The sequence below is a fragment of the Kogia breviceps genome, chromosome 7 (genome assembly GCF_026419965.1).
Source record: "Kogia breviceps isolate mKogBre1 chromosome 7, mKogBre1 haplotype 1, whole genome shotgun sequence".
Lineage (NCBI taxonomy): Eukaryota > Metazoa > Chordata > Mammalia > Artiodactyla > Physeteridae > Kogia > Kogia breviceps.
The window spans coordinates 76,923,807-76,950,027 of NC_081316.1; the positions used below are offsets into that span (position 1 = coordinate 76,923,807).

Consider the following 26,221-nt stretch of genomic DNA (forward strand, 5'->3'; position numbering starts at 1 on the left):
CAAGTTGGCAGGAGGACATGGCAGAGAGGTAGCCGAGAGGGAGTCAAGCCCGGGAACTTTATGAAGGTCTAGGGCAGTTGATAGGTCTAGGGCCTGTGAACTTAAGGGCCTAGGCAGGAGAAAACAGGGCACAGACTTTGGTGAGGAGACTAATTTTGGTTTCTTTAAACTGTAGCCGTGTTAGAGGACAAAAGCTCAGAATTTACTCCAGTGAGTAGAAAATGAGAGTTTTGCTGCCACAGATTGCGTTTTGGGTGGGATATAGGGAGAGAGAAAGGTGCACTTCATCAAAACCTACCTACTACTCCATCTTACCCTCTCTCATCTTTCTCCTAAGTTTGCTTAAAGCTCCAGCCACATCAGACCCTTCACACTTCTCAGGATGTGTTCAGCCCTTTCAGGGCCTAGTCAGAAGTCTTCTTTGCCAGAGTTTGCCTAGACTCCCCAGAGACTTAGTCCATTCCTCCTCCAGGCACCCATACCATTCGTTACAGTATTTGTTCATTCCTTTTTTTTTTTTTTTACCACTGGTGGTCTGTATTATCATTATCCATTTGTTTTCCACTTATTAAAATTTGCTTTCATTGGAGGCATGAACCATGTACCTCTCCCAATACTCCTTCTCCCTACCTTGGTTCACAGTTTGGAGTTCGTGTGACTCCTTGTTTAGCTTTACCTCCCACATACACATTTCAGGTCCTTAGCTGCTGTTCCATCTGTCTCCTTATTTACTGCCACTCCCTAGGTTTCATCCTCATGCCCCTTTCACCCTTCAGCTGTACTAAATTCAAATTTCTTGAAGTTGGTTATGGCTTTCCCTTTACTTCTAAGAAACCTATTACTTGTAGGGCAGATTACAAACTCTTTAGCCCGAATATTTAGGGCCTGCCTTCATTTTACCCTAGCCAGACTTTTCAGTCTCATTGCTAACTGATCACTTCTCTGAGCCCTCAACTCCAGCCAAACTGGCTTTTATACCCTGTCCTTCTCCTTCTACAACCCCTGTCTAAATTTGTGCTGTCCTTCAGGCCCTCCTGTTCTAGGACCATCGAAACTTCTGGGTCTTTAAATTCCCAGAGAGTGCCTTTCATTTGGCAACTCATTATGTCTTATACGGTGGCCTTTATCAGATTTATTCATCTAGACTGTATGTGAGGATAGGTGCTTCCCTCTCCAGCACCTGCACAGAGTAGGTTTTGGTTGGTGAATTTTCTGTGGAAACTACCTTATAAACTGTCTAGGTAGAACCTCACAGGTCTACTGAATCCCATACCTCTCTGGCATGGTGACTGCAGCCTGGGCAGGCAGGACAAGGACCTTCCTTTGTTCTCTGTGTGTTTCTTGTGCTGGGGGCCTGTGCATTTGGCTCTCTGTGTCCCCGCTACTTGGGGAAGGTACCATTGCTGTGCAGTCCCAGAAGGCCTGCAGTGTCAGGCAGAGGGGTTGGCCTTTGATGAGTGAGCAGTGGATGAGGGGTGGGGATGAGAGGAAATTTGAAAAGAGGGGAAGGACATCGTCTGCACAGTTCTCCCTTGCCTGTGACCTGGATCATTCCATTCCTTGCCTCTGAAGCTGTCCTCAGCTTACATTCACGTTCAGAGCAGTGTTCTGACTTGTGGGTCTCAGGTCCGCTGAGGGTCAGAGACTAGCCCTGGTAAGGAATGGTGACCACAGACCTCCTGCTGTTGCTACTCCTACACCATACACTGGGGTGATGCCCTATAGAAGCCCTCAGGTTAGGAAAGAAGATCCCATGACGTCTGACACTTTACATTATAGTAACGTCAACTCATGGACACAGTGGAGTTTGGTTTTTGTTGTTCCTGCTGTAGCTAAAGCCACTTTCCCTCTAGCCCTCAGTTGGAGTAGCTGGCTTTGTTCCTTTTTTCGGTGGCCCTAAAGAGCTTGAGGCTTGACTCACATTCTTCCCTTAGCTGTGTCTTTCCAGAACTGAATAATTCTAGCCTCTTACCCCTCCTTTTGTCCGGGAGACTGATGTATTGCCTCTTCTCCGACAGAAAGTTGTACAAGCGCTATGCCTTCCTGCGCTGTGACGATGAGAAGGAGCAGTTCCTCTATCACCTCCTCTCTTTCAATGCGGTCGATTACTTTTGCTTCACAAATGTCTTCACAACTATCCGTGAGTAGCCCTGTGCTCCCCACTAGCCTTCCCAACGCCAGTCTTCATGAGCCTGTCTGAGGCTAACTTACTGTCCCCTTTTTAAAGAAAGATTATCACTTGTACTTTCTTCTGTGGGGAGAGAGGTGTACTTGCCCTCATTGGAGGTTGTATTTTCTCTCAAGCTTCTTACTCTTGTTCTGAACTAGGGAGCTCAGCGTTTTGGCCATTGTGTTGTCACTATGGTCCTGGGCGCTGGGGGCCTAAGGTGGAATGGGGTTGGGGGGGGTGAAGTTCACTGCCCTCCCTGCACACCTGTAAAGAAATCTCCCTCTTGTTTTGGGCTGAGAGAGTCATTCAGCATCACAGAAAGTTTCAGACTAGCCCCCAGGGAACAACAACTCTTCCTGAAGTAGCAGAAAGAACTCCAGATGGCCGTGGGAGGTTTGGGTCCAGGCCCTATCCTGCCCTAACTCATTATGGATCTGTGAGCAGTGTCTACTCCTGCGTTGGGGCTCAGTCTCCCTATTTGCAGAGTGAGGAAGAGGGTTTAAAATGGTCTAAGGAAAGCCCTTGGAGCCTCAACTTTCTTTGGTGCTAGGATGCTTTATTTGGTGTGGGGTGGTCTGAATTTGCCCCATGACTAGTTGTTTGGCCAGTGACTCAGCAGCTTCAGCAGTGTGGACTCTTATTCTATATCACATCCATCCTCCCTCTCAGAGAAAAGGGTCGTAGGCTTCAGTGGAAGCAGCACTGGACTGGAATATAGGAGACCTGGGGGAAACTATTTCCCTCTCAGTTCCTCAGAAAAGGCATTGTGATACCTGCCTGGCCTCTCTGGAGATTGTTATTAGAGTCCTTGAGATGATAGATAGAAAAGTGCTCTGAAAAGCAATTCAGTGCAGTGTTAAGTTGGTGATATTGTTTAAGGAACAGGTTTACTTAGCTCTGAGCTTGCAGATGGGCTTGGATTTGGGTGTTTGGGTGATAACCCCGGGAGGAGTGAGATTGAGGGGAAGATTGGCTGATATTCTAAGCTGGCCAGAGACTGGGTCCCCAGGACCTACTGCTCCAGGCTCTGTACCAGGAACCCCAATCATGCCAGCATGCCTGGGGCATGTCAGGGCCCTCTCAGGTATGGGAGGGATTCCTGATCCCCTCCAATGCCTTTGTGGCTTCCCCTAAACAGTGATTCCTTACCACATCCTGATCGTACCAAGCAAGAAGCTGGGGGGCTCCATGTTCACCGCCAACCCATGGATCTGCATCTCGGGAGAACTGGGTGAGACACAGATCCTGCAGATTCCCAGGAATGTGTTAGAGATGACTTTCGAGGTACGTGTTATCTGGCGACCACAGCCCCAGGCTCTATGGGGATCTGAGTTTCAGCAGCTACTTTGGGAAGCTTTCTCCAGGGTTTTAGAGGCTTTGCTCTATACAGTGTTAACACTTCAGCACAGCTGACCTGTCCCAAGACGATCAGAGGCCAGAGCCGAGGGTTGACCTGAGGACGGGGGAACCTGCCCTGTCTAATGGTTTCTGGCTGGAAGGCACCCATCTGGACTTGCGTACCTCCTTGTCCGTGGTGTATTGAGAAACCCCCAAGGGTTCTTTCAGCTGCTGAGCCCAAATGTTCACAGAGAGCTCAGACTGCTCTGCCATTTCCAGAGCCTTCTGCTCCCAGGCCCTAGTCTTCCTCCAGGTAGTGGTCTCTGTCTTTCTCGGCATCGTGCCTCATGAGGTAGTACTGTACTGCCAGCTTTGGCAGTAGAGCCATGAGCTCTGCCCCTGCAGATACTGGGGGGCCAGGTTGCAGGGAGCCAGTCAGATGTGTGCCTCTGAGGAGTGTGGTGCTTTTCTTCTGTTTTCTTGACCTACCCCATCTTCCCTGTTTGGCTGTTCTCTCACAGTACCAGAACTTGGGGAAGCTCACTACGGTGCAGATAGGCCATGATAACTCTGGCCTGTATGCCAAATGGCTTGTTGAGTATGTGATGGTCAGGAATGAGATCACCGGACATACCTACAAGTAAGTGTTCCCTCAGCTATGCCCTGAGACAGTGGGGCTAGGTGTACCCCCAGGGGCTGTGTTTGATGCTTGGGTATGTCGGGTTCTCAAGGAGACCTTTTAGGTTGTGATAGGCTGAGGCAACTTCCTGTTTGGCTCTGCCTCATGCCCTGAAAAGAAATAGAAGGAGGGCTTTACAAGTGAAGGTATATGACATCGCTGTGCACAGGTTCCAGGCCACCCATCACTCGGGTGGCTTCCCTGATGCTGCACGGTGGGATGAGGAGCAGGGCCTTGAGGATCCCCAGCCCGGTTTCAGAGCCTAGCCTTAGGGATTGGCTTTTTGATGGCCTTTGCCGATCAGCAAGGGGAAGGACGCTGGAGGAGCTGGCAGCTCTGACAGGCTATTGCCTGACCCTCAGGTTCCCGTGTGGCCGGTGGTTGGGGAAGGGCATGGATGATGGAAGCCTGGAGCGGGTCCTAGTCGGGGACCTGCTCACATCCCAGCCTGAGGTGGACGAGAGGCCGTGCCGGACCCCGCCCTTGCAGCAGTCTCCCAGCGTCATCCGGAGGCTCGTTACCATCTCACCCAACAGCAAGCCCAGTAAGTGGGAGATGGAGCCGGGCCCTCATGTTGCCCTGCCTGGGGAATGGGCAGATTTCTGGAAGTCCTGATAAGGGAGCCCGGCTCCCCTGCAGCCTGTGCAGCTGCCTCAGGAACCACCTCTGCCAACAAAGACAAAGCAGCCCCAGGCATTTGTCACCCTCCTCTCAGTGGATCAGTTGGGAGGGGTTTGGCACTCTCGTTAGAGGACTGGAAGGAGAGGGGAGAGCTCCTGGATCCTGGCCTGGGTCCTCTGTGCTATTTGTATGTGCCCCATAGAGGAGAGGGGTTTACTTTCTGGCCTTCCCCTTCCTGGTTCCTGGGCTTTACTGTCAAGTCTTGGCACTCTTTTGGTTGCCAAAAGTTCCAGGGCAAAGTGGAGAAGAAACTTGACCGGCATCTCCTGGAGACGGAACTCTTAAGATCCTAGCTTTTGCTATTTGTCCCAAGATTTTAGGAAGAGCTAGCTCAGCAAAGTTGGGTGGGCAAGAGCTACTCTTCCCAGGGTCCAAGCTGCCCTACCTCTCCCGTGGGTCTTCCTATGTCCTCAGTCTTTTGCTCAGTCAACTAAGTACTGTTAACCTGAGACTGGATATCTGCTTGATTTTTACCAGAGCTGAACACTGGGCAGATCCAGGAGTCCATCGGTGAGGCAGTCAATGGCATCGTGAAGCACTTCCATAAGCCTGAGAAAGAGGTGAGCCTCCCTGCCCTCCAACCCAGGGCCTTATATTGAGTAAGAGAGAATAATCTTATTCCAGGCCCATGTGCTGTGGACAGCCCAGCACATAGAGTGTGTGCCTCAGTTAGTTTGAGATTCAGCAGATTCCTTCTCTCGGGGCCTGTGCCTAGGGTTGCCCTGTTTTCCTTACTCACTGACAACCCAGCAGAGTCCCTGGGCCTCCAATGGACAGTGTATTTCTGTCCTCTTTTGAAATTGTCTGGGTCTCCCTGAACATCGGCCACATGGGCTTTGTCTCCTGCTGGGGGCCCAGAACCATCCATCTGTTCATTCAACAGCTATTCACTGAGAGATGCTCTAAGTCAGGCCCTGCCAGGTGCTGGGGAGACTAGACAAGGCCCCTGTGTGTCTTTTGCTGCCCTCCCAGGTGTGGGCAGTGGGTTGGGGATGCAGTGGTGGGAGGGCATCTTGGCTGAGGCAAGCCTGGCACTCTCCCCTGTTTCCTTATATAGCGAGGTAGTCTGACGCTGTTGCTTTGTGGAGAATGTGGCCTTGTCTCGGCCCTGGAACAGGCTTTCCAGCATGGATTTAAATCGCCGCGGCTCTTCAAAAATGTCTTCATTTGGGATTTCTTGGGTGAGTTGGGCTAGGGTGTGAGGGTGGGAAAAGCATGCAGAGACATGGGGGAATCATCGGCATAACGTGGGTGCTGACCACTGGGGTCTGAGTTACAGAAGGCAAATCAGGTGGCTCTCAGGTTAGATGTGTTTGTTTGCCCTAGCTTTTCTTGGAGGTAATAACAGAAGCCCTCCCACCCTTTGCCCCTCATCTCCTGAGAATTGGACAGGAAAGATTCTTTCCAAGCATCTGTCGTATATAATACAGGCTTAGTCATGACTCCTCACACTTCCTGCTCATAGGTCCAAAAGACCAGTTGCATTGGAGTCCAAGCCCTGTGTTACACCCCCTTGGAGAATTTGATGCAAGAAGCTTCTCCCTCAAGAGTTTTGTTGAGAAAGGACCATCTTTATATCAAGGGCCACATAAAGAAATTTAAAATATAGAGATAGGGAACATAAGGATCATTTTTTATTTTTATTTTTTTTAAAGTACCGATTGTTTTAATTTATTCAAAGTGAAAATAAATATCCCTATGGAACATTTTATAAAGTAAATGGTTTCAAAATAAAACATAAAGACAAAATGGCCAGTTAAACCATACTACCAAAGTGAATGAAACACAAATTTACAAATTTTTTTTTTTTTTTTTTTTTTTTTTGGTGGTACGCGGGCCTCTCACTGCTGTGGCCTCTCCCTTTGCGGAGCACAGGCTCCGGATGCGCAGGCTTAGCGGCTGTGGCTCACAGGCCCAGCCGCTCCACGGCATGTGGGATCTTCCCGGACCGGGGCACGAACCCGTGTCCCCTGCATCTGCAGGCGGATTCTCAACCACTGCGCCACCAGGGAAGCCCTCAAATTTTTCAAACTAAATATACATAATCTCTCTCATTTTCAGTTGAAGATGCAGTATTGAACATTGGTCAGTCATGTGTGATTTTTAGGATGCCTTTAGAATTGAAGTCTGAGACTACAACTAACAAAAAGCAAGCACTTGGCTGCTTCACAGCAGGATGCAGATTCATCTTTCTCAGCAGAATTCCAGACATTCATAAGGATCATTTTGAAGTGTGACCAGTGGCCTCAGAGCACTCATGTTATTCCCACTAAGTTACTTGCGTTGACACGGAGGCAGGCCTGTGGCAAGCGGCCTACAGGACAGTCAGGGACAGGTCGGTTTTGAGAGCCTTTGTCACTGGCAAGCTTGTCTCCTCTTCACAGAAAAAGCACAAACCTATTACGAGACTTTGGAGCAGAATGAACTTGTTCCTGAGGAAAATTGGCATACGAGGGCCCGGAACTTCTGCCGTTTTGTCACTGCGATCAACAATAATCCCCGGAACATTGGCAAGGATGGCAAGTTTCAGATGCTGGTGTGCTTGGGAGCCAGGTACTGCAGCCTCATGGCCCAGTGTGCACACAGCCAGCCCTGAAGGTGGTGCTGGAGGCCCAGTGTGGTGCGGGGGTGGGGAGTGGCTAATGGCCAGGTGCCCTTGGGCAGGTGAGGCCTTGGAGGCCTTGGTAGAGGCCCTTACTTTTCTTCATGTACCATGCGTGTGTGTGTGTGTGTGTGTGTGTGTGTGTGTGTGTGTGTGTGTGAGAGAGAGAGAGAGAGAGAGAGAGAGAGAGAGAGAGAGAGAGAGCGGTGGGGTGGGGATGAAAGCGTGTGTGTAACTGGGGAGGAGGGGCCGCATTTTGATGCGAAGGAATAAAACCATCCCCCTGACAAAATTTGAAGTAGAGTGTATATATCTAGTCATTTCTTTAACAAACATTTGAATGTGCCAGGCTTCATGGAAGGTATGGGAATAGAGCTGAATAAAATACGGTCTCTACCATTTAGACGTTCACCTGTCCTGATTATTTAGTACAAGGCAGAAGTTTGGGAGAGTTCAAAAATGTACACATTCATAAAGTTTGCTGAAAATGTAGAGGAGAAGGATCAGAGGAGGCTCAGGGAGTAGGTGAGCCTTTGAGGTGAGCCTTAACGGAAGGGTAGACGTGAGGAGGGAGCTTGAAGCCGACAGAACTAACAGAGAGGCCCTAAAGGAAGCAAAGCATATGGGGTCAGGAAATAACAGGTGGAATGTGGGAAGGAAACACTTTAAGGGATAGGGGCCATGAGGAGCTGGGATAGAGTTGATTTTTAATCAGGGGACTGAAATGATAGTAATTTGATATCATGGATGGTATGCATGGGCAAGATTGTTAGGGGTTATTCCAGTGGGTCAGGTGAGAGCACAAAGCCCAGATAAACAAGGCAGTTTTTATTTAGGCCGTGGAAGGGAGGGAGTTGGCATAGTGGTTAAAAACAGATTCAGGAACCAGATTCACCAGGTTCACATCGCAGATCACCCACTTACTAACTGTGTGCTCTTGGACAAGCTGCTTAACCTCCATCAACCTCACTTTCTTCATCTGTAAAATGGGGATAATAACAGCACTGATAGCACCTACCTCACATCATGGGGTTGTCATGAAGGTTAAATCTCTTATAATGGTGCCTGGCACATGCTGAGTGCTATGTGGTTGTCAGCTTGCAGTGTTATTCCTGGTGGTGGTCGCTGTGGGGAGGAGCGACGATCTATGAGAGACTGGCTGTTGAGATGGAGGAAGTGCTGCTGACAGGACATGGTGTCTTGTTGGTGGGGTTGTCTGGGGGGCTAGAGGGGGAGGCGGAGCAGGCCTCGTGGCAGATGACAGGGCCTGTGTGGGTCAGGTTGGGTTGGCATCTCTAGGGCTCGGTAGCCCACAGTGGGAGCCTTTTAAAGCCATGTAAGACATCTTCGCCAAGTGTTCTTAGGGGAGGGAAAGGGAGCTGCAGGGAGATATCTGCCTCTCCAGCTTCAGACTTTGTTCAGGGAGTGATGGAGCAGGTTTCCCCCTTGGGCTCTCGCTAACCGTCTCCCTTCCCTTTCCCTTCTGATGCATCTGGACTGATCTTTCCCTGTCAGAGATCACCTCCTGCACCACTGGATTGCCCTGCTGGCTGACTGCCCCATCACCGCACACATGTATGAGGATGTGGCGCTGATCAAAGACCACACACTTGTCAATTCCTTGATCCGCGTTCTGCAGACACTGCAGGAGTTCAACATCACGCTGGAGACATCCCTGGTCAAGGGCATCGACATCTGACTTCCCAGCACCAGCTAGCAGCAGGACCCAGAGACTCGCCTGTAGCTCTGCCCCTCTTCTTCCCAAAGGGACCTACGCGAGTTGTGCAGGAGATGAGAGGAGATGTACACTCACTGTAAAAAGAAAAGTAGAGGATTTTTGGAATAAATAATCTATTTTAGAGTTTATTTGCTGATTTGCTTTTTACACACTTTCATGTGAAAGAGTGATAGGGAGAGGGAGACGAGGTTGGTGCCGCTTATTTTGAAGCTGGTGCCCTCCCTCGCCGTGGCCACGCGCTGGAGCCTGCGGCCTCCCTGGACTGAGCCTGCGGCACGTGCGGGGCAGTTCTGCTTCCTCGGCCCCGCCGCGTTAATGAGGCCATTCCACATTGTTTTTAAACTGATGTTTTCTATATTAACATTATTATGGATATTTGGCTTTCATGGGCCACACATAGGTGTGCTGAGCAGGAAGCCCCAAGCTCCAATCAAAGGGATTTTTAGTAGTGCCTCTACAAGCACTGATGAGTCAGCTCCATGTCTTTTCTTTTTTTTGTCAGTATTATTTGGGAAGGAGACATGCCAGGATGTATCATCGTGCAGAAAATCAGTTTCCTCTTGGCACGCAGTTGCACAGAAGTAAACATAAGCACGTTTTAACAGGTTTTCCTTTTCTTTCTTTTATGTATTATTTATTTAACCCTCCATTGTGTGTTTTAAGTCTTTTTCTTTTTTCTTTTTTTTTAAGGAAAGAAAAAGCTATCACAGTCTAACTGGCTATGTTATCATTGTTAAATTTATGTTATTTTGCGACTTAGAAACCAGCTGCAGTATGGCCCACTTAATAAAACACCTGAAACAGAACTGTGTGGGTCCCTGACTTTCATGGGGTGTTGTGAGGAGTGGGTAGTGGAGGGTGCAGTTGGGTCTGTCTGAGAAAACCAGGCTGTGGCGTCGCCTCCCAGGCTAGGACTGCCCAGAGGGGCTTGTGTGTCCTGGGTCCTACCCACTGCGGCACCAGTAGCTTTCCTGGCTGTTTGAGAGGGATGCATCCCAGGGTTAATTTCCCACTACCCAGAGGAGGAGGCTGAGGCAGAGAGGGGAAAAGACCTGGCCAAGGTTGCAAAAGTTGTCACTTGACGGAGACGGGATGGGCCATATGTTGAAGGATAAGAAAGACTAGTTGTGGGAACATGGCACATGAGACCCTGTCTGCCCTCGGGAAGGAAAGCTTTTTCTTGAGAGAAGGTTTGCTTTTTCCCAGGATGGCAGGTGATAGAGCTTTATAAGGGTCCCTGGAATCAGCTTCCTTTGGTTTTATTCTTCAACCAAGCTGCTTTGGCCGGAAGCTCCAGAAGTGTAGCACAATTACAGCACCTCAAGCCAATCAGTGTCCTCTTTTATGCTTCCCTGACTTTGCACGTTCTGTTCTCTGCCTGGAATGCCTCCCCTCATGTCCACTTATGTTCATTGTTCAGGGTTTCCTTTACCCCCCGGGCACAGTTAATCATTCCCTCATTGTGCTCCTGTAGTTTCTTAGATGCTGGGACTTCCTCTCTGGGTTGTTATTGCCTGCTTTCATGTTGGGCCCACTCCCTAGACTGAGCTCCTAGAGGGCGGGGAGGGTTTCTTGTTCATCTCCCTCCCTGATGACTGGCAGAGCTCAGGTGAGGCTTTTTAAAGAGGTGAGGAAAGCGACTGGAGGCTTCTGGGACAGCTGCAGTGTGCCATCCTGCCGGCAGGGGGTGCGAGTAGGTGGTGGGAGTCTTCACGTTTTTTTGGAAGTGGGGCAGGTAGGCAGTGCCTCTGGAGCATGTGTATGTTGTGGGCCGAGATCAGAGATGACCTTAAGCCAGGTGCTTTACACATACCTCTCCCTTTTCCTCACAACTCTGCAAGGCAAGTTTAGATTATTCCCAGTTTATAGGCGAGGAAATGGAAGTTCGGAGAAGGTTAGTCACTTGCCCAAGGCCACACATGATGTAAGTAGTTTGCAGTTACCAGAACTGTTTCTCCATTGACAACTACTCCCTTATTGGATTCAGGTCTCTGCTCAGATGTCCTTAGAGAGACCTATTCTGACCACTCTAAAATACCAACGGTCACTTTTTTCCCCTATTCTGCTTTATTTTTCTTCCTAACATCGGCAACCATTATACTAATTATTTGCTAATTCTAAATGTAAGTTTTGTAAGGGAGGAACCCAATCCACTTTGTTCATGAAGTAGTAACTGGCACAGGTTATGTACCTAGTAGGTGTCTGTGGAATACATGAATTCATTGGCACTGGTTAACATCACAGACTATGGGCCAAAGTCCTTTGGTTGAATTCTTGCTCTGCTACTGGGACTTAGAGCAAACCATGTAACTTTGCCGAACCTCAGTTTACTCACCATCGATGAAATGGGAATGGTAATAGTGGCTGCCTCATAGGGTTGTTGTAAGGACTAAATGACTCTGCATATATGCCTGGAATAGGTCAGCTGTGTGTAATTGTTGGTTGTTGTTATTACCCCATTGTATCAAGCCCTGTCCCGGTTCCTGACTGAGACCCAGACTCCCTGTCCTTGAGGAGCTCAGAGGCAAGTGCTGCAGGAGAATATGACATCAGGGAAGATGCTGACCACAGTGAGTTGTGCTTAGGGTGGAGGATTGTCCCAAGAGTGGACATTGCATGTAGAGTGAACAGCATGTGCAAAGGCATGGCGATGTGAAGGTGTCTGTGTACTGTGAAGCTTGGGGAAGTCTAGTTCTAGAGTCAAGTCCGAGACAGGGAGGAGAGCATATGTGTGGGCTCTGCATCCACAAAGTAGGAGACAAGGAAAAGGCTGACAGGTATCCCAGGGCTTTGAACATTGCTGGTGCTCAGTAGACGTGGACTGAATGAATGAATGAACCCATGCTGCAGGCACAAAAACCAAAGCCATACCACCAGGATGTGGCATTCCTTGTGCACATTTACACCTGTGAAGAATGTTATTGCTACTCTGGCCCCTCCTTCTCTGACACGAGAAATGGAAACCTGTCGTCTAGAGCATAACTGCTGGGCTGAGACATGACAACTGAGTGGCCTGAACAGGTCACTGGCAACATACACTCATAACCAACGTGTATGGTCTACTGCCTGGCAGATTCACCCATGACCGGACCACGTCTCAGAGGAGCAAGGGGAGGATACTGTTTAGGTCACGTGGGAGTATTTCTCCTCTGCCTTCAGCCACCGATCGAGCCGGTTAGAGTTAAATGACCTTCCCGGATGTGTGGTCATGGGTCTAACTTATAAAGTGGTCCAGTGGGTCCTCGCTCTGTGTGGTGTGTGCACAGCACCCAGCACTTGATTATGTGCTTTGATGGAGGATGCTGGTGGCCTCAGTCAGCCAAAAGCAGTGCAGAAGCAACACCCTTTCCAGCAGATGCTGCTGAGAAGGTAAGTGTGAATCATGTTTTATAAATCAGGGCTCTCCTGGAACCATCTGTGTTCTGCTTCTTCTAACAGCCGATTGTGCTATGAATATGAATGTCTCACTTTCTCCTGTGTTTTGTTTTATAATCTGCAGCAAACCCTTTTCGGAATGATGTGTGATATAAGAGAACAGACATGTTCAGTAGCTCGATGTTTCAAGGACACTCAAGTCGACTGCCTCTCGAGCAGCTCGGGGTAGATCAAGTGCAGTCAGTGTGCTCAGCAAGCAGCCCTCCTGCTTCCGCTTCTGCACCTGCTCTAACTCAGTGCTTCTCAGACTCTGAGATTTCAGGGCCTGGTCAATAAACAAGCAGATGAACTCAGTGAATTGTTATGAAGCGAGCACCCTTGTAACCACTACCCTGGCCAGGAATAGAGCTTTACCAGCCTCCCCAGCATCCTCCAAGCTCCCCATTCCTGTCCCAGCTGCCTCCCTCCTTCCGACTTCTTGACCTTTACAGTAATGACTTCCTTGGGTTTCTTTTACTTTTTTAACACCCAAGTGTGCATCCCTACACACTATAATTTAGTTTTACTCTTTTGTTTTTTTTTTTTTTAGACTTGATACATCTCTCTTAATCTAATGAGTTTCCTCTACCCCTTTCTTTTCCTTACAGTTTATCTGTTGAGGAACCTGGGCAGTTTGACCTGTAGTTTTTCCACAGCCTGGATTTTGCTAGTTTCACCCTGGGGGTGCAGTTCAATGTTCTCCTTTACTCTCTGCACTTCCTGAAAATCATCAGCTAGATCCAGAGACGTGATTCGCCTCAGGTTGGATCCCTCTGATGATGAGACTCTAGGCAGTGTGTGCTCATTTACCCGGAGGCACCTCATGACTGGTGTTTACTTTTATTGGTGTTGGCAGTCACTGATGCTCAACACCTAAATCCGGTAAGTAATTCACTGGGGGTTGCAACATGGGGATATTCTAATCTATCATTTTGTTTTCATTTATTAGATGTAATAATTTTATAAGGAGATGCTGCCCCCTCATCTATTTCTCAGTAGAGTTTGTATAGGAAAGGCAAGGTAAGTGCTTAATTCTTTCCTTTTATTTACTCAAATTTTAAGACAATGAATTGAACTGGTTCCCTGCTGTCCTCAGAAGGTGGCTATTTAAAAAAAATTACTATGAACTTATGAATAAACATATCTGATGGGTTCCATTTCATTGCAATTATTGTCTTTATTGTCCCATCTTGGCTGTTGGGAGCCTCTTCAAGTTGGTTGGCTCCTGAGTTGTTTGACAAGACTCTGGTGGTTACTTTATGGCATTTCAAGATGTCCCAAGCTCCTCTTGTACATTTTCTGTCCTAAACTTGGAATCAGCTATTTCTCTAAGAAGCCCTGGGTTTCACATGTGTTTTACCCATCCCCTGTGTATAAAGGCAGCCCTGCCACCTCCTGCTCTTCAGGCTCAATTATTTCTGCCAAGATGGTCACTCCTTTCTTGTCTGCTGGTCCTCAGACACATGGAATGCAAAGTGCCCTGGTGGCAGCTGGAGCCTATAATTCAATGCACCGGGACCTAAAGAATGTAGTTCTGTGTCCCCTGGAAAGAGTGTGCTCCCTTTGGAGACCGGTGCTTCCAACCCCACAGAACCCAGAGCTGCAGAAACAGGAAGCACAGTGTTCCTCAGTGGGCCCTTGGAAGTGATGTTAAGTGTGGCCACTCCTTCTTCTGCCCCTTGGTTCCTGGAACCATGTATTCTTCCTTAGGGACGCAGCAGCACAGGAAAGTCTCAGATTTAATGCATATACTGGACCCTGAAGGATGGCACCCCACCCTTGAAGATTATTGCCTCAGGTTATTGAAGCTAGTGCTTCAGTTGTGCCTTTAGTAGGCCATGTCAGGGCTCTTTGAGGTTGGTAGCGTCTGGATGGTGCAATTAAAGAATATCTATCTATATCAATCACCAGTGGATCCTAACGTCATGGGCCCACTCCCTAACTTGCCTCACTGTGAAGTGGTGTGCTGGTTGAATGCTATGCTGGATGTAATTCCGTACCTGAGGATCAGGTACTCTCTAAGCTTCTGGATATTGGTGCTAGCTGGGGTTCTGTGGGCAGAGAAGGCAAACATTTTCAGAATAGATCTCTATCCCTGTGAGGATGAACTGCAGGCTCTCCCAGGATGGAAGGGGCCTGACATAGCTGATTTGCCACCAAGTGGCTGGTTGGTCTCCTCAGGGAATAATGCCTTATCTGGGGCTCAGCTTTGGTCTCTTTCGCTGGCAGATTGGACACTCAGAGGCAGCAGTGGCTGGATTAGCTTTGGTACGTGGACGTCCGTGCTGGTGGGCCTATGCATAGCCTCCATATCTATCTTGTGACCAACTCCATTCATGTGCTTATTGTGCCAGTTCCAGAGTGGCCAGTGACAAAGTGGCTGAGTCATTTAATCTACTTAGTTCACTTCTCTTCTGTGGTGGATGCTGTCTGGTGGGTGGTGATATGTGACATACGGCCTGTCTACTTCTAAGAGTCCAAACCACACCCCTCTACCCCAAACCTTCTGTTGCTAGTCTTCCATACCCTTTCCTTCCAGTCCCCTGACTAGCCAGCTAGGCCACGGGCCACTGCCTAGGAATGTGTGTCCAGCCTCTTGTATACAGCTCTCCTTCCATAACCAGGGACACCATCTGCAGCTCACTGGGAAGATTTTCCCTTGCTTCCCACTGTCTTTCAAGGCAACTCCTGAATGTGACTGTCTTGCAGCCACTGTCCTTTTTGGCTTCCACCCACATACCAAGCTGACCTACCAGCAAACCAAGCAAGGTTACCATTTCCATCTTACAATGATCTACTGCTGGCTGCACCTGACTTTATGACTTGGCCAGCTTGACAGAACCCAGTTCATAACAGGAAGTTCTTGATGTCTTTTCACTTAGCTCATGGATAAGCATTTCATCTAAACCAGGGCCCAGGGCCAGGAGCTGCTTCTCAAAAGGTGTGTAATTCTCTGCTGTAGATGGCATGACTTTGATCCAGAATTCCAGGGGCCTACTTTGTGATTCTTTCCCTGGGGCTTGCAATGAGCTCTAGATTGCATCTTTACCCATCATTGACACTTCCAACACTATAGAGTCTGCTGGATCGTGTGACCCAAATGACAGGCTATTTGCTTAGCAGCTTGGACCTCTTGTAGAGCCCTCTTCTGCTCCAGGCCCCACTCAAAGGTGGCACTTTCTGTGTCACCAGAGAAGAATTCCTAGTTGTGGAATGTGGGACCTCCAGAGACCAAAGAGGCCTTCCAGGTGCTGAGCTTCCTTCTTTGTGGTAGAGGATGAAAGAGGCGTCACTCTGTCTTTTAATTTGAAGGGGATATTCTGGCACACCCACAACCACTGGACACCTAAAAACTTCAGTGAGGTAGCAGGTCCCTGAGTCTTCATAGGGTTTATTACCCACCTACTGGAGCATGTGTCTTAAGGTCTCCAATAAACTAGCCACCTCCTGTTTTTCCCACTCAGTCACTATTTATTTATTCTGTGATAAATTCCTGAGGGATGACTCATAGGAATATTATTTCCAGAGTTCTTACATGTTTTACTTGAAGGTCAGTTTTGCTAGATATTAAATCTTGGCTCACATTTTCTCTCCTTGGATATCTGAAATACATTATTCTGTCTCTGGCATGAGTTATTACTGTCAAAAAGTCCAATGATCACTTTCTTTCTTTTTAAAATCGCATGCTTTTTTTTTTTTTTTTGGCTAAATGCTCAAAAGGATTTTTCCTTTTTCTTTAAAGTTAAGTAATTTTACTAAAATATATAACTTGGTGTTGGTTGTCCTAGGTAATAATCTCAGGTACATGGTGTGCTCTTCCAATGTGAGGGGCCTTGGGTGATTTTCCTTTCACTGTGAACAGAACACCCATCTTGGAGGAAATAAGTGCTCTGACCCAGGTCATGCTTTTTGTGCTTTGACTCCAACCTAAAGTTTTAGATACCATCTTGGCATCTTCTCTGCTGATCAGATACTCCCTTAGCTCCGTCTGGGCCTGCTGCCACTCTGCACACTGAGAGAATGATCTTGTTCACAGGTGGTCCAGTAGGTCAGTCTTCTGGCCTGACCCTTAAAACATTGAGAGTATTTTCATTCACTTTTCCATTCATTTATCCAACAAATTTATGAGTCCCAGTTATGTGCCAGCCACTGTTCTAGGCACTTAAGCAATTGTGAGCAAATACTAACTATTAGAACTAATAAATGAAAGATTGGCAAGGTTTCAGGATACAAGATCAATATACAAAAATAAATTGTATTTCTCTACAGGAGCAATAAACAAACTGAAGTTAAATTAATAAAACAATTTAAAATAGTATCAAAAAAATAAAATACTTAGGAATCTATAACAAAAGTGTAACACCTATGTATACTCTGAAAACTACCAAACATCACTGAAGGAAATTAAAGGAGATGTAAATAAACAGATATGCATGTTCATGGATCAGAAGACTTAATACTGGTGAGACAGCAGTACTCCCTAAATTGATCTATAGTTGAATGCAATTCCTACCAAAATTCCATCTGACTTCACAGAAATTGATAAATTGATCCTAAAATTCATGTGGAAGTTCAAGGGACCCGGAATAGCCAAAGCAAGCTTGAAAAATACGAACAAAGTTGGAGGACTCACATTTCCTGATTTCAAAGCTTACTGCAAACTACAGTAATCAAGACAGTGTTGTACTGGCATAAGGATAGACATATAGATCACTGGAATAGAATTTAATTCAGAAATAAATTCTCACATTTACAGTCAACTGGTTTTTAAAAAAAATGTTTATTTATTTATTTATTTGGCTGTGCCAGGTTAGTTGTGGCATGCGGGATCTTCTTGTTGCGGCATGTGGGCTCTTAGTTGCAGCATGCATGTGGGATCTAGTTCCCTGACCAGGGATCGAATCCGGGCCCCCTGCATTGGGAGTGTGGAGTCTTAACCACTGGACCACCAGGCAAGTCCCCAGGCAATTGATTTTTGACAGGGTGCCAAAATAAGTCAGTGGGGAAAGAACAGTCTTTTTCAACAGATGTGCTGGGATAACTAGATATCCACATGCAAAAGAATAAAGTTGGACTCCTACCTAGCACCACATACAAAAATTAACTCAAAACGGGTTTCAGGGCAGGTAATGCTCATGTGTGGTTTCTTAGCTGAGCTGTTTCTTCTCTCCAAAGTTTTAATCAAGTAGGCATTGAGCATGAGTTCCATGTTGGTACCTATTCTGGCTGCGATGAGAAAAGAGATAAATCATACCGGGCTGTCCCCCAGGCAGCCTCCCACACATGTCCATGTGCTGTCTTTGTCAAGGGCAGAGTCCATGGACACAGTGACAAGAATAATGATGACGATAATGGTGATGATCGCTAACATTATGGAGTACTAACTCTGAGCCAAGCACCATTCCGACCACTTTACAAGTATTTCTCATTTGATTCTTTTTTTTTTAAGTTAATTAATTAATTAATTCTATTTTTGGCTGCATTGGGTCTTCATTGTTGCGAGCTGGCTTTCTCTGGCTGCAGCGAGTGGGGGCTACTCTTGGTTGCGGTGCGTGGGATTCTCATTGCGGTGGTTTCTCTTGTTGCGGAGCACAGGCTCTAGGCTCGCGGGCTTCAGTAGTTGCAGCACGCAGGCTCAGTAGGTGTGGCTCATGGGCTCTAGAGCACAAGCTCAGTAGTTGTGGCGCCCAGGCTTAGTTGCTCCGCGGCATGTGGGATCTTCCCGGACCAGGGCTCGAACCTGCGTGCCCTGCATTGGCAGGCAGATTCTTCACCACTGCACCACCAGGGAAGTCCCTCTCATTTGATTCTTACAAATATTATTATCCCTATTTCACAGATGAGGAAACTGAGGCACAAGGGAGGTGGACTAACTTGCCACACAGCTGATAAATAGCAGAGCGTCTGAGAGAGGGGCTCTCAGGGAAGGCTTCCAGGGGAAGGGGCTGCACCTGTGCCAGGCCTGGGCTGCTGACATTGATAGAGAGGAAAGGGGCAGGCGTCATGGTCAGCTGGGGCAAGGTCCTCACCTTGACTGCACTGGCCACATGTCTCCTTGGAGTCCTGTTGCTGACCTGCCCACACTGGGCTCAGCAGCCCCATGGAACTCTGGGCCTGCTGTGGCCTCCACAACCCACACTGCCCAAATGAGCATCTCCTCAGCCTGGCACGGAGCAGGAGCTTGTGGGTAGTTGCTGGGATCCTAAGACTTGACATTTACACTTGCTCATGGCCTGAACTCCTAACTTCCATGGTGCTTCTCTTACTGAAAATAATTTAATTATGAAAGCAATACAGAGTCTTTATAGAAAATGCACAGCCATTACACGTGTAATGGAAAGACAAAATGGCTACTGGCTACTAATTCAAGCTGGAGGAGGTGACTATTTAAAGGGTTCTTGATGGTCTTTTGGATATGAAAGGTCAAGATATTCCTGCTGGAAAAAGCATGTTCTACAAGGGAGACCTCACACTCTGCATAGGAAAATGAAGGACTTGAAGGATTTGTTGGTTCGGTGGAAGGTAAGGACCCAGAATGGGGTCCTGGGCCAGAAGTGAGGGTATCCTGAAGGGACCCAGCCGCTCTGTGCGAGGCAGGGGTCAGAGAAGAAGAATGTCCAGTGAGAATCCCCCAGAAGCAGGGTCAGCCAGGACACACTGGAACAGAGATGCTCCCGCTGATTTTAAGTTGTCTACCACGCCATACAGAGCTGTAGTCCTTCAGCAGTGCCTCATGTAAGACATTCTTTGGAGAAATCAAGGAAAAAGGACAATGTTCCATGTTTGTGTTAACTAAGGATAGAGAGAAGGAAACAGCTGCAGAAAAGTGGGATGCCAGGGAAACCGAGGGCGGCAGGAAGAGGAAATCAGAGTAAACATGAGAACTAGGCATCTGGAAATTTGCACCAGTGTTGGGGGGAGAGCATTGGAATTTGCATATATATGTATACTTGCTTATGTACATTTGCTATATACTTTCCTTAGTATATAAGATGAAGGTTGCAGCCATTTTTATTTAAATGTTAAAAGAAAGGGTGATCCTGCAAGGCTGGGGATACAGAGGTGGCTTGGGCTATAAGATAAACAAATGGAGGAAAATAAAAATCCCACCACTCCCCACCATGTAAAGAGAGTAACTCTTTGTAAAGAGAGTAACTCCAAATATTTTAGACTTTTTTCTACGCACTTATATAGTTCTGTATCTAATTTTAAAAGTTGATTTCATGTGCACATCATTTTGAAGTCTGCTTTTTTCCACTTAACATGGTATTAAGAGCATCCTTCCTTTTCAATAGATATTCATCTTGGCATCATTCCTAGGGGCTGTGTAATATCTTGTATGGAGATACTATAATTGACCCACCTGATCGCACTACCAAGGCTTAATGTTTTGATTTTAGCTGTGTTTTTATGAAAGTTAGACATGCTCATAGTTTGAAGAATCAAATAATTCTATAAATCTTGCTATGAAAAATAGCAATCCCTTACACATTCTCCCTCTGCACAGGAGCAGAAGCAATCACTTTCAGGTCCTGTGAAGCTAATGACTTTCGTATTTACTCCTGTGCCTCTAAACAACTGCCTCGAATTGCTACTTGTTGATTTTTTATCTTAGGTATTATTTCTTCATTTCTTGCTATGGAAATTGAGGACTTATCTCACTTTCTTCCTATATTCCCAGGACACATCTCCCCATTCTCATGTCCTCCTGATAAAATGATATGGTAGTTTTGGCTAGATCAACATGTGAAGTTTACATTATTATGGTTATGTAAACACTGTTGACTGCTGCATGGTGTAGTAAAATATGATGAATTGTCCTTTCCTCCACAAAGTTTCTTTTCTCTGGAGTTGTCTTGTGTTGCAGGTTGGTGTTTCCAGAAAGCAAACTCTGAGATGGATCTTAGTGTGTAGGATGTTTCAGACAGCATTGAGGATTTGGGAGAGAAAGAAGTCAGACTGCCATACAGGCCAAGCACAGCCTTGACTGATGCCCTGGGAGCTCTGGAGCCAGAGTGGAACTTTGGAATTGTCCCTTCAGTGCCTGTTTCCTTGCATTAATCACTAATTTAACCCCAGATCCTTGGCCAGTTGTCAGAAGCTCCTCTCAATGCATTAGTTTGCACCAGATATTCAGTGCATTCCTGTCTTCTTAAGGAAGTCTCTCCTGGACCCTTGGACCTGCTCCAGACTGGACTGGTGGCTCCTGAGGCTGCTGTCATCTGGGCTCTCATTTCACCATCACCCTGGGCTTCAGGGCATCCCATTGTATAAAGGTTCTGTTCACTGTACTCCCCTGTATTGGATATTCTGTTTTCCTGTGTTCCATGCCATCTTCCTTCTTAGTTTATTCTCTTGTTTTCATTGAGCATATCTTCCAGTAACATCCATAGAAAGTAGAGTAATAGGCCATACATTTTTTGAGATCTTACATATATGAAAATGTTGTTATTCTACCCTTACATATTCCTAGTTTGGAAAAAAGATAGACTTCTATCTTGGAAATACTTTTCCTCAATTTTAAATGTATTGCCTCACGCCTCCTAGCTTCCAGCATTGCTACTGAGAAGTCCAAAACCACTCTGAGGTCTGACCTTTTGTATGAGACTTTTTTTACCTTATGGAAGCTTGTGGGATCTTTTCTGTTTCTGATGATAAAATTTGCGTACGTATGTGCATGTATGTGTTTTCTTTTATCCATTGTAGGCACCTGAGGGGCCCTTTCAATTCATTTGGAAACTCATGGCCTTCATTCCTAGGAAATTTTCTTAAATTATTCCTTGGCTGTTTTCCTCTCCTTTTTCTGTTTTCTTTTTCTGGAATGTCTATTACTGAGGCACTGTGTGTTCTGTACTTCATCTTACCACTCACTCATTTTTCCATCTTTTTGTTTTTATTTTTGGAAGATTTCCTCAGTTTTATTATCTATCACTTTTCTAGTAAGTTTTTTTTTTTTTTTTTTTTTGTGATACACGGGCCTCTCACTGTTGTGGCCTCTCCCATTGTGGAGCACAGGCTCCGGACGCGCAGGCTCAGCGGCCATGGCTCACGGGCCCAGCTGCTCCGCGGCATGTGGGATCTTCCCAGACCGGGGCACGAACCCGTGTCCCCTGCATCGGCAGGCAGATTCTCAACCACTGCGCCACCAGGGAAGCCCTCTAGTAAGTTTTTAAAATGAAACCTGACACGTAAATAGCAAAGTGCACAACTCACAAGTATGCATTTAGCTCAGTGACTCATCAGAAACTGGAAACACTTGCATGACTCCAACCCAGGCCAAAAAATAGATGATTATTATTACCTATTATTACCTCTCATGCCCCATTCATCACCACTCCCTTCCTCCCCCCAAATCATCAGGATCCTAACTTCTAACACCATAAATCAATGTTGTTGTTTTCAGGCTTTAGCGTGCATCAGAATCACCTGGAAGATTTGTTAAAACAGATTTCTGGCAATCACTTTCTGAGTTTCTGATTCAGTAGGTCTATGTTGGAGCCCAAGAATTTTCATTTACAACAAGTTACGAGGTGCTGCTGATGCTGCTGAGAACTACTGGCCCATTCTTTCACTGAAAACAAATGGAATCATACCGTGTGTCCTCTTTGGTGTATGGTTTCTTTTGTTCAAAATTAACTTTGTGAGATTTATCCCTTTTTTAAAAAAAATGTAGCCGAAGTTCATTCATTTTAACTACTGAATAGTATGACTGTACCATATAGTATGAAGTTATTTATCCATTTTGCTGTTGATGGTCATTTGGGCTACTACCAGGGTTGAGTTATTATGAATAATGGTGCTAAGAACATTCCTTTAGAGTATTTCGGTGAAAATGTGCATACATTTCTGCTGGGTATACACATGTAGGAGAGGAATTGCTGGTAGGCAGCATGTGTCAAGCTCTTTTCCAAAACAGCTGTAGCAATTTCTACTCCCAACAGCAGGGTGTGAGTGCTCTCTTTGCTCTGCATCCTACACAATACTTGATATCGTCAATCTTTTTATTTTTAGCCATTCTGGTAGGAGTGCAGTGTTCTCTCATTGTGGTTTTAATTTGCATTTCCATGATGACTGATGATATTGATTACTTTTCCATAAGCATGTTTGCTATTTGGATATTCTTTTGGATGAAGTACCCATTCAAGTTTCTTCCTCATATTTCCATTGATTTATCTATCTTTTTCTTATTGACTTGTGATGGTTCTTTATATATTCTAGATATGACTATGGGTAATACATATTGCAATAATTTCTTCCATTCTGTGGTTTACCTTTACTCTGTTAATGGTGAATTTTGATAAATATAAATTTTTGAGGTTTTTTTGTGTGTGGTGACAGCACCTGAAATCTATTTTAAAGTAAATTTCCAGTATATAATACAATATTATTAACGATAGTCATCACACTGTACATTAGATCTCTGGGCTTATTCATTCTACATAACTGTAACTTTGTACTCTTTGACCAGCATCTCCCCATTTCTCTCACTTCCCTGCCCTTGGTGACCACCATTCTACTCTCTGCTTCTATGTATTCAACCTTTTTAGATTCCACATGTAAGTGAGATCATGCAGTATTTTTCTTTCTGTACTTGGTTTATTTCATTTAGTGTAATATCCTCCAGGTTCATCAGTGTTATCACAAATAGCAGGATTTCCTTGTTTCTTAAGGCTGAATAAAATTATATTCATATATTGGGGCTTCCCTGGTGGCACAGTGGTTAAGAATCTGCCTGCCAATGCAGGGGACAAGGGTTTGGGTTCGAGCCCTGGTCTGGGAAGATCCCACATACCACGGAGCAACTAAGCCTGTGCGCCACAACTATGGAGCCTGTGCTTTAGAGGCTGCGAGCCACAACTACTGAGGCCACATGCCTAGAGCCCGTGCTCCGCAACAAGAGAAACCACAGCAATGAGAAGCCCGCGTACCGCAAGGAAGAGCAGCTCCTGCTCACCGCAACTAGAGAAAGCCTGCACACGGCAATGAAGACCCAATGCAGCCAAAAATAAAATAAATTTATTTTAAAAAATTATATTCATATATATATATAAATGCACACACACACGCGCACACACAGAGAAGACACAGAGCAAGCTGACAAAGAAACGGATATAGGAATGAATGAAGAACAAGCAATAGCAAAGAAACCTACAGCTGAAAAAGATAAATTGTAAATTATACTCTCACTATTTGGATCCTGTGTGGAGAGGGAATGTGAAATTTAAGTTACTTCTTTTGGGAGAGACTTGCCTTTGTACCAATGACAATGGCCAAGAGGATGGAATGTGCTAACTTATCTAAAACAATGAGGGCTCACTCCTGGAGATGGATGCATAGCTTTGTGCATATGTCATTTTGCACATGTGAGAGTCAATATATATTAAATATGTTGATTTATTTAATTTAAATAGATGTTTTAAGACTGCTTTTTGTAGAACTTATGTCAATATACACTGCCACCACTAATGTTTGAAATGCCTGTTTCCCTAGACTTGCCATGAAAATGTTATCCAACTTTGGATTTTTTTGTTTCATATGTTTAAAATTCATTTATATTTCTTTTAATTTGTGTCCTTTCCCCATTTTCTATTGGGTAACTGGTCTTTACTTATTTACGTCTAGAGGCTCTTTACATATGAAAGAGATTACTCCTTTGTAATCTAATATGAAAACATTTCTCCCAATTTATTATTTATTTATTCTTTGACTTATAATGTTTCTTAAACATTAAAGTATTTTATTTTGTATGGTTGAACTTATTAATCTTTTATGGCTTCTGGATTTGGGACAGAAAGACTTTCCTTACTACAAGATGAAAGGTATTTTCTCATTTTTCTTTTAGAACTGTTGAGGTGTTTTAAAAAGTTAAAAGAACTTTTTTTGGTCACGCAGCTTGCTGGAGGGATCTCGTTTCCCCAACCAGGGATTGAACCCAGGCCATGGCAGTGAAACCTGGAATTCTAACCACTAGGCCGCCAGGGAACTCCCTGAAAGTTAAATTATTTATTCATTTGAAGTTAACTTAGTGAGGCATGAGGAATGGATTCAACTTCATTGTTGTCTAAGTGGCTACCCATTTGTTCCAATACCGTTTATTTAGTGGTCCATATTTTTTCCAATGACTTGAGATGTCAGCTTTATTATATTGTATCTATGTATGATTTTGTGACCATTTCTGGATATTATATTCAACTCCATTAGCCTTTCTGTCTGCATTACACTGTTCTGATTACTGAGGCTTCATAATATCTTTTAATATATGTAGTGCTGATCTACCTCCCCTGCCATTGCTCTTCTTTTTCACACTTTTTATCACTCTTCTTGCTCTTTTCTTTGTCTATGTAAATTTAGAATCTATTTATCTAATTAAAAAAAGGTATATTGGGGGATTTCCCTGGTGGTCCAGTGGCTAAGATTCCATGCTCCCACTGCAGGGGGCCCGGGTTTGATCCCTGGTCAGGGAACTAGATCCCACATGCCACAACTAGGAGTTTGCATGCCTCAACTAAAAATCCCACACACAACAACGAAGATCCCGTGTGCCACAACTAAGACCCGGTGCAGCCAAACAAACAAACAAACAAATAAATAAATATTTTTTAAAAGCCTATTGGATCACATTAAAATTTTGAATTAAGTTATGGAGAACTGACATTTTTATGATGTTACATATTTCTGTCCAAGCGCATGTTATATTTCTACTTGTACAAGTTTTCTCTTGGATAGTGTTATTCTGTGAAATTGTCTGGTCCTGCTGCTTTTTAAAGAGGTAGGGTAGCTCTTTGACAACATTCTCTTTTTTTTCCGTACAAATTGTTCTCCATCATTTCTCTCTCTTCTGAGGCCGTTTTTTTTTTTTTTTTTTTTTTTTAATTCATTCATTTATTTATTTATTTTTGGCTGTGTTTGGTCTTCGTTTCTGTGCGAGGGCTTTCTCTAGTTGCAGCAAGCGGGGGCCACTCTTCATTGCGGTGCGCGGGCCTCACTATCGCGGCCTCTCTTGTTGCAGGGCACAGGCTCCAAACGCGCAGGCTCAGTAGTTGTGGCTCACGGGCCTAGTTGCTCCACGGCATGTGGGATCTTCCCAGACCAGGGCTCAAACCCGTGTCCCCTGCATTGGCAGACAGATTCTCAACCACTGCGCCACCAGGGAAGCCCTGAGGCCGGTTTTGTGTGCAAGGTTCTTCTGCTATTTAGAAATCTTGGATTTTCTTCTTGTAAGTTGCCTTTATAATTAAAACCTTCTATGACGTCCTTCATCCTCCATTTCTTTAGATAGTAACTATGGCTTCCCTACTATGAAAATAGTAAAACTAGCTCATATCCTAATACAGGGCCCAGACTGGCAGCTGAGGCAGTGGCAGCAGCAAGAAGAGAGGAAGGTCTCTGCATGGGGGCACAGCTGAGACCTGTGGTGGCCCCTCCATCCACAGAGCATGTTCCTGTGGTGTCTGCACAAGTGCTCTGGCCTGAGCACTGGGACAGAAATTGCCAACACTCAGGCAGTAAACTTTGTCGGTAAATTATTACAAAGGAAAGCAAACATATGCACGTGGCAATCAAGCATAGCAGGGAGTTATTAGAATTCTTTGAGGAGTT

General features: G+C 45.7%; 1 protein-coding gene across 4 annotated transcripts in view; it reads left to right on the forward strand.

Annotated features, from left to right (window-relative positions):
* DENND5A (DENN domain containing 5A) overlaps positions 1-10,014 on the forward strand; it is a 112,715-nt gene extending 102,701 nt beyond the window's left edge. For 3 of the 4 annotated variants that reach the window (XM_059069146.2, XM_067038649.1, XM_067038647.1), the window contains 8 exons: positions 2,019-2,140; positions 3,309-3,454; positions 4,030-4,148; positions 4,550-4,731; positions 5,346-5,428; positions 5,926-6,049; positions 7,253-7,421; positions 8,986-10,014. In XM_059069146.2, coding sequence (XP_058925129.1) covers positions 2,019-2,140; positions 3,309-3,454; positions 4,030-4,148; positions 4,550-4,731; positions 5,346-5,428; positions 5,926-6,049; positions 7,253-7,421; positions 8,986-9,169 — 1,129 coding nt within the window. In that variant the 3' untranslated portion in view covers positions 9,170-10,014. The remainder of the gene's footprint in view (positions 1-2,018; positions 2,141-3,308; positions 3,455-4,029; positions 4,149-4,549; positions 4,732-5,345; positions 5,429-5,925; positions 6,050-7,252; positions 7,422-8,985) is intronic. The other variant, XM_067038650.1, reaches the window with a different exon arrangement.
* Positions 10,015-26,221: the final 16,207 nt, after the last annotated feature.